Genomic DNA, 8,987 nt, shown 5'->3' with positions numbered 1-8,987 from the left:
GGGATTGTCCAAAGACATTTATGCTAGGTCCCCAGTTAACAAGTCTTCAACAGCTCCTGTATATAACTTGTGGCAAACTTTGGCCAAGGTATTCGTGTTTCAGAAGCTGACATGTAATAGTTTCTGACATTTTGTGTGATTTCCTCAAAGCCTTTTAGATATGGCCTGAGTCTCCTTAGCGTTAAAGACAGGATTCAATAAGTAATGCTTCAACAAGCCCCAGCACCTGGCGGTCCCCGTCACCCTCTGGCTGACTGTAATCATTTGTGATAGCCCCTGTACGCTTGCTGGTCTCCCAACAGCACATGTTTCACTCAGGCTTTTAGAGGGACATCAAAATGCATTACCTCCAAAACTGTAGATGGGGGTCTGAATGCATGAAGCCATGGTGGAAATAAAGACATTAACTCTATCTCCAGACCAAGGTTGCTGAACTGAGCTGAGTGACATTACAGTTGCAGTCGTTATGCATACTACTGTACATCAAGGGGTCATTTCTATGTGAATGCCTCTGCCTCTCAACTCGATGTACACAGTATTAGCACAGTAATGTCTAAACTGTATATCTATTACTATAATCAACATTTAATGATACAATTTTGTGACTTTCATATTTGTTTTCCTTCTCTTTTCTAGCATTATTCTGTAGCTACCTCCTTTTCTCCTTGTAATTAAGTGGAAACAACATGGTAAATCTTAGGTTTTCTGCACATACTGCTGTTGCATGGTAAATATGGCCTTAATGACTTTGCAGCAGGGGGTTTGGCTGTTTAATGAGCACACCCTCCTGCTCCACCATGTTCAAATGAGAGCCTAATTTCATTTTCCCTCTTGACCTCTATTCCTCTTAGAAAACAACAAAGCACAGGGGATTTTTTTTCCCAAAGCCTTGTGCTGCGGTAGAGAAAATAAGAGGTGTGTGGAGAAAGAGGATAATGATGAGATTTTGCCCGTGATGATAGACGGCACTTATATCACCACACTCTTCCTTAAATTCGTGAGCAGTATCTTGAATTTTTCACCTACACAAGCAGACATGGAATGAAAAAAAAAAAAAAGAAACTCAAAGGGGCACAGAAGAATATTTGATACTTTTTGGGGTAATGTGAAAAGTAAAGCTATTACAAGCAGCTAGTGGACTTACATTATTGCAATAACTAGAAACTATTGAATTAAATGGAATTAAAGGGTGTTTAAGACTATAAACCGATGAAAGTGTTTACTGATGCCATAGTGGAAAGGAGTGGTAGGCTTGTTTTCCTATGGACTTGAAAAATGACAAATGCCTTACATATTGCCCAAGTAAAAAAAATTCTTGTATGTCAAAAAAAAAAAAAAGGAAAAAAATAGATAAGCCAAAATGCCAGCTTTAAATGACAGCCAGAAAAGATAGGATCTGTTTTTTTTTCAGACCAGCTGTTAGAAAACTGTCCTAAGATTTGATGCCTTAGATGTGGCAGTTGATGAAACCACTTCACAAGCAAGCAGCAGACCATGGCGTCACTTTAGAGGAAACCACGCAGTGGGTGTCTAGACCAACAGCAACACTCTTGTGTGCTGATAACACCACATCCACAAGCCACATGTGTTCTGTTCAACAGATCGAATGATTTTAACTTGAAGTCATGAATCCTTAAAAACTATCCCCTTTCTTTTTTGCCCATATTAGGTCTTTCCAATAAATGTACACAACTGTGCTCAGTCAAAATTATTTGTTTGTTTTTTTTACATTTCTCTTCACATAGTTCTGTCCATCCAACATGTAGACTAGACAAATGTTGTGTCATTTCATTTACTTTTGTGCCATCCAACTGAACACAAATTTAGTAATACAAGAAAAAGTAATGACATCTGTTCTTCATCTGTTGTGACTAAGTGTCCCACTCAAGGGCAACTAAAGAATAACTGCTGAAGGGCTGACAGTTCATTACTCATTCAATTTCATCACTCGGCTTCTATTAACTCGTGTGGTTATTTAAGGCATAACATCCCTGGTCTGGTTAAAAGCTACATGTACTTTATAAACAAAAAATACAAAGAGATTTGCTTCAGAGAGTAGAAAAGCCAGACTGCAAATCAAAAAAAAAAGTCACCTATATAGAAATCCATATTCAACAAGTCCAGACTCTTTGTTGACTGTTACGTCCCTCTGCAGCCTTCTTCTTCTTTCTTACAGTTGTATTGGTTTTTGGCAAACAAATGAAAGGTGCATTACTGCCTCTGCAGCCTCTAATCTGCTCAGTGTGTTCAGCTGGTGCTAATTGGCCACACCTAGTCAGGTGTGGATAAAAGCATACCTGAGGCAAGCTTCCCAGAGAGCTCACTTGTCTTTGCCTTGGTGGCATCAGCCATTTTAGCCAACCTGGTTTTCCATTTTAAGATAAAACCTCTTCTCACCCATACTCTGGTATTCATCTCCTTTTTTATGTTGCGGCTTTTGAGGCGGGTCGTAACATTGACTCACAATTGATTGTGTTTTTTTTTCTTTTTGCATTCACAATACTGTACACTTTGTTACTATCAGTCTGTCACAAAAGCACATTATTTGTTCCAATTTCTACAGAATCTATAGAACGATAACACAATTTGGCAGGTATGAAATAGTATTTTTCCCTAACAACCCGACCAATATAACCCCCCCCCCCCCCCCCCCCCCCAATAAAATGATGAATTATCTTGCATAAATAGGCTGTTGGTTTTCTTTACTCATTTCAGGTATTACCAGCAAAATAGTTGCATGTTTAATCATCTGGGAATTTGCCCAGATGTATTTATTTACTTAGACGGAGATCTTGAGCACAAAGTTACGCCAATGTCTGGCCCTTCAGTTGATCCATCTACTGTCCATTGAAGCCACATTGGAAATGGTCTCAGTGGGAGAGTGGCTGTCAATACCCCATTCTTAAGGAAAGCAAGCAGGGAGAAAAGGCAGAGATATTACACAAGAAGTAAATATCTGTGAAAAGGGGTTATACAGAGTAATGAATCCAAGAAATTGTGTTTACAGCCATCTGTAAAACACAGTAGAGGCTTAGTCATGGCTTGGGGTGATTCGCCGTGCTTTTGGGGATCTTGTCAAAATTGATAGAATCATAAACATAGTAAAGTATCTCATTTGATATCATGCAATACCATCTATAAAGCATCTGATTGGTAACTGCTTTATTTTTCAGCATGACAGTGATCCCAAACATACTGCAGCAAAAGCATATCTGAACAGAAAAACACACAATAGAACACTGTCAGTCATGGGCTGGTCTCCCCAAAGCCCGCATCTAAATATTACTGAAGCATCATAGGATCATATAGGATAGGATTATCTTGACAGAGAACAGAATAAAAGCCAGCCAACATCCAAAGAAGAGCTTTGAATGTCCTTCAAGAATCCTGACAAACTATTTCTGAAGACTACTTAAATATAATAAAAGAACCCTTGCCTAAGAGAGTTCAAGATATGTTGAAGAACAAAGGTGGTCATACAAAATATTGTTTTTCAAGCTCACTGGAATTGTAAAAACAATGTCTTTGCCTTATATACTATATTTTTATGTATGTTTGCAGATGTTTACCTATTTTCAATATTCTTAGCAAAATATAAAGAAATTAGAGGCGACTCAAGACCTTTGCAAACTACTGTACATTTGTGTGCCAAGTGCAAAGATTTGAATTGCATGAACAGATGGGATGTAATGATTGCGCAAATCGTGTTCTCATCCACATTATATTTTGTAAAAGGCAGTGAATAACCTTGGCTCTGAAAGTAAGGAAGACATTCTGCTCAGCAGGGCAATGAGACAAAATGCTTTCATCACACCTGCTGGTTTACTGTTCTGCTATCTAAACTCTGTTCCTTTCCTTCCCCATCATCCATCCATCAACACAGCAGTAAATGCACAGAGCATAGCCACTCTCCATTTGTCAGTGCCTATCAGAAACGGTTGCATGCCCATTACATGCCTGCTGACCCCTCTGAAGTCTAAAATAAACTCTGGGGTGTTGCAAGAAAAATGTCACAAATGATAAAATATAGCCTATACCACCCGAGAAAGATTAAAAAGCAAAGAAACAGAGGGATTACATCAAGACTTCACTTTTTTATCATCCAGTGGTGTCATTGTCATGGTTTTATTTCAAAGCCTGAGAACTGTAGTGAGACAACTGCCTGAAACAGATATGCTTTGGATGAAAAAAAGCCACAGGAGCAAAAAGGGCAGAAAAGAAGGTGAAGAAGATAACGAGATGGAGGCAGTAAGTGATCAGAAGAAAATATTTTATTTCTCAGCCTGTTATTGAGACACATGAGGTCAAAATACAACAAACCACAAGATGGATTAAAAAATTATAAGCTGCGTGTCTATGTTTTCAGACTAGCACTCATTTCAGTGTTTTTTTCTTTCTGTTTTTCTTCAGGAAATGGCAGAGAAAACCCAGAACTAAAGCACTAAAGCGCTTCTGCTACTGAGGTTAAGGGTTTGTTTTCGGAGGTATTAAATGCTTAACCAATAAATCAGTAGAACAATACCTGTAAATGAAACTAGCAGATCAATGCTTCATAAATATTTTAAAATAAATGTTAGTGAAAAACACAATTTCCCTGAAGGAGAGCATCTGGGCACACTCATGATTACGATAGCAGTTCTGCACTGACTTTAAGCTTATTAATTTGAACTAAAAGTGTAAAAAGTGAGCAGGAGTATGGATATAGCAAGTAAAAATAAAAGAATACAGACAAAAGAAACAGCTGAGTTTCAATCAAAATTAACAAATCAATCTGATATTCAATACAAACCTGTAGTCCAATGTACTTTATCCTAAGAATTGCAAGAAAACTGGATATGTAGAGCACTACAATTTTGTACATTTTGCTGTTGTGTAATTAATTAAAAATATTGTCGTGGTGGGTTTGAGCAGAACACTAAATGACTGTAGTCTGTACCAAATGGTGGCCAAACTAAATGACCAACTGCCATCTCAACAGACAGCTCCATGGGTTTTACATATTTACGTATCTATGTAGTAAGTATGTAGGGTCACTCTGTCCCGCTATCAAAAATTTATCATTGTCTACTTGTCTGTATGTGGAGCTAACAGGTTATGGCACTACAGCTGGGTTGCTTCTGCTTGGTGAATGTTTTTCAGATGTTACTGGGGGATCAATAGTCGCTGAGAAGTGCTGAAAGGATCTATATCTATTCTTGTTTTGCTTATAATGACAGTGTGGGATTTTGTCCCAAGCATTAAAAAAGGCATACGTACAAACATTATAATTTTTATCCTTTAACTTTTGTGTTGCAAGAAAATATAGAGCAATGCAATTACAGAGAAGCTATTTGTGACTAAAGTTTTTCTTTCTTTCCAAATTTGTCACCTTGACAACCGTGAAGCATGCTTTGTTATTTCCTTTGTCTGTGTCACGGTGCACATGTCTTTCTTAAAACACTTAAGTGATGCCACACGCACACACGCAGTCGTCGCACGAGAGTTCAGTCCAACTATGTTAAATGCGTTTCCTCTGCGTAAACATTCATTGGCAAGAATTTGTTTTTTTTCTCTTGTTTTGCGTTCATCACTCACTCGGTTTGTAAATAGCTGTGCCCCTGACAGCTACACAGCGCTCATTCTGCGCTTGGCTTTCCCCCCGGACCCCTGCTACCCTGTTCACTTTAACCAGCTTCACGCGGTGTGCCGTTCTTGTAGAGCGAGCGCAGAGCACATCCCAGTCAGTCTTCACTTCTCCTCTCTCCCGTTCACTCCGGGATGGAGCTGTCCTCCTAGCACAGCAGAAGTGTACTTCAGCAGTTGGCAACTTGGTTTGACGTTAAGGAGAAGCTGAAGCAAGCATCAGTTCTTCTTCTGACAAGATTTCTTTCAGCTCCGCGCATTAACTTGGCTGTCGCAAATCTGCAAAATGACAGCAACCGGACTACATCCACGCTTTGTGCTCCTGCTTTGCTTCATCTCCACCGCGGCGTGCAATACGTTTGCATTCACCGAGGAGCCTTCTGATAGAGGCGGGAAGGCGGACGGGTATTGTAGTCGGGTATTACGGGCTCAGAGCAATAGGAAAGAGGGCAACAGCGAGTTTCGGCTCCGGGTAGAAGGAGACCCGGAGAGCTATCACCCAGGGAGCACATACAGAGGTTGGTGTTAGCGATATACGCGTAGTACGCTGCTTTCCATTGTGCCTGTGCATTGCCTCTAAGCCACAGTCAGCACTATGCAAACTTAAGATAAGTTTCTGCACAATCTACTTTTGATGCGGGGCGAGCGTTAAGATGATTACGCACAATCGCAATAAGCAGACGTGTATTTTAACTACTAAAAGATTAACGAGAGATCATTTTAAATCTGATTTGAACATCTGTGAGCAAATAGAGTGCCTCAAATAGTTTTGTATGATCAACATTTTAAGAAGGCTTTTTCTGAGAAAGCTAAATCCCTCTATGAACTCTTGCGTGCTTTTAGTGTTGTGTTCCATACTTAACAAGTTTCTTGAAAGCCAGCCCCGGATTTCTCTCTCTCTATCTTTTCCTAAAAGGAAAGTTTTTGGGTGCAGTAAATGGGCATGTGCCATCTGCTCTGTGATTTCTAGTCTCCTGCCCTTCTGGTTCCGACAATGTGTTGCGCTGCAGTTGGATCATTGCTGCCTGCTTTAATTCCAACGAATTTTTGTTTAGCAATCAAAATGACAACTGAATTATTTTAAATGTTTGAATGATTTAGTTTCAGTTTAAATCAGTATTTGTTAATATCTAAAGACACCAATTAAGTTTCCGAGTACAGCAACTACAGTTTTCTGCAGTAACTCAACGTTCTTTGATGTTGTGACTGATTGTAAAAATGGGCAGAAATCCCATCCTAAACATAATCTGGGTAATTGGACAATCTGAGAAAGGCAATGTGCAAATTACATTAACTTTAGCTTGTCCTTTATATATTTGAGCTTAAAATTTATAGTATTATTTTTACACACAACACTACTCAAGCAGGTATTTTAACCCACTTTAATCAGGTGTTTGGAAGAAGGACTGTAGTTAAGCTGCTCCCTGTCAGGTGATGTTGTCTTCTAATATTTTTTTGTTTCCATGTAGTGACTGTGACTGCAGCCAGCCCCTCCTACTTCAGAGGGTTCACCCTTATTGCCCTGAAGGATGGTGCAGAAGGTGACAAAGACGAGGACTATGCTGGGAATTTTCAGGTATGGTAACAGCCAACACATATGGCTGTGTGTTATGGATTAGAGATTTCTCACTGATTAATAACCCATCCCCTTTTTTGTCTAACATGTTTATTTTTTAAATTGGGACACAGCAAATTTTAAATTAATACTAGCCAGCATATTTCGCCACGCCTGCACTCTTCATACCATCCTTCATCTAGCAAAACAACTGTGCATGACATGAGTGGAGAGACAGATATTTTCCTTAGACAGCCCTCCTGTCTTCACATGTGTCAAAGTGTGATTATTCTCACCTCACCTCCTCTAAAAGGCTTGATATAGCATGTGAAAGGAGCCTACTCTCAGCACATCTTCCCTTGAGCTATGCTTGGCTTTGGCTGCTGGAAGGTGTGTGTAGAGTTTGAGAAGCCATCTATTCAAAAAGTAGGCATGTATGTAGGTGCTGTACAACAAAGTAGATGAGAGGGTAATTAACCTTTTATACAAGAAGGTCCAGCTGGAGTACTGTAGGGAGGAGGAAGAGAACAGAGAGAAAGACAAAAAGAGAAGGCAAGGCAACTGGTGCTGCTATGCACATGTGATAATGGCCAAATATGTGAGAACTGTGTAATTGTAATGCAGCGTGATCAGTGGTAGGGAAAAGACATGATAGTTAATGAAATTTCATGTGTATTTCTAATAATTTGTATGCAGTCTGTGTTACTTCATACTATACAAAGGAACTACACTATAAGGTGATAAAATGTATCCCTCCATCCATTCTATTCTTCTTATCCTTATCAGGTTTGTGTGTGTGTGTGTGTGTGTGTGTGTGTGTGTGTGTGTGTGTGTGTGTGTGTGTGTGTGTGTGTGTGTGCAGTTAGGATGGCAGTTTAAAAATGTCTAGGATTTAAAGGTTGCATAAGACGACACAAAGGATTTGGAAAGAACTCAGCAAGAAAATAACTGATTTTAGCTTCATAAATATTTCATAAAAATCCTTGATTATAGTTAATAAGGCGTATAATAAAGCCATTATATCACATTAATATACTATAATAATAAAGAAAAACCCATTTCAGTCTTAGTCATAGCCAAATCCATTTCCTGCTGAGAACTTTTAACAGCATGTCTGGCTTTCTCCTGTTTAGCCTCCTGCAAATGTGTTCATTCTAACTGTTTCTTACATAAAAACCCGCTATTTTACTAAACCTTTACGGCTCAAAGAGAGGTTCACACAGCAGTGCACAGGCTGCTCTGATCACAGTTACTGCAATGCTGTGGCGCTCTTTGTGAACCTAAGCCTTGATTATGACAGGACATAAAGACAGGAACACGTTGTTTTTGTCCTGTCTGCACCTCACAACTCATTACCCAGCATCAACACCACCAAGGTTTTTTTTCTCTCGTATTTGTTGTTGCAGTTGATTTCATGACGTTTTTCTTTAATGCCAGCCTCGAGTGCGTCCCTCAGCCATATGGCGGAGTGTGGCTTGGAGCGACGGGGCGCTAAACGTCAGGAGTTAATATAGGAGAGACTGCATCATTTAAACATCGCTCAACACATGAATTGGTGCTGAGTGGACAGAGAATAATAGATAAAATGGATAGATGTTTGATCATTGCCTTTTAGAAGTTCACTTTAGAAGTAAAAAGAGCAGATGTGTCAGAACTGTGACCTGCTTTTGATTGGACTCCTGCCGGGTTTTTTAGAAGTTTAAGGTCTCTTTCACGGCTGCAGATGATCACCTGTCTTTCCAAGCAGTCTGTGACAGAGCAGTAAAAATAAACTGCTGTCTAAAGAGATATGTCTCTATCATCACCTGCT

General features: G+C 39.5%; 1 protein-coding gene across 1 annotated transcript in view; it reads left to right on the top strand.

The window, feature by feature from the left end:
• The first annotated feature begins 5,860 nt into the window (after positions 1-5,860).
• Positions 5,861-8,987, top strand: part of spon1a (spondin 1a) — a 57,744-nt gene continuing 54,617 nt past the window's right edge. Inside the window, exons 1-2 of the mRNA XM_085157331.1 lie at positions 5,861-6,140; positions 7,092-7,198. Coding sequence (XP_085013457.1) covers positions 5,909-6,140; positions 7,092-7,198 — 339 coding nt within the window. The 5' untranslated portion in view covers positions 5,861-5,908. The remainder of the gene's footprint in view (positions 6,141-7,091; positions 7,199-8,987) is intronic.

The sequence above is a fragment of the Neolamprologus multifasciatus genome, chromosome 1 (assembly GCF_963576455.1).
Source record: "Neolamprologus multifasciatus chromosome 1, fNeoMul1.2, whole genome shotgun sequence".
NCBI lineage: Eukaryota > Metazoa > Chordata > Actinopteri > Cichliformes > Cichlidae > Neolamprologus > Neolamprologus multifasciatus.
This window is presented reverse-complemented; position numbering and strand designations above follow the sequence as displayed.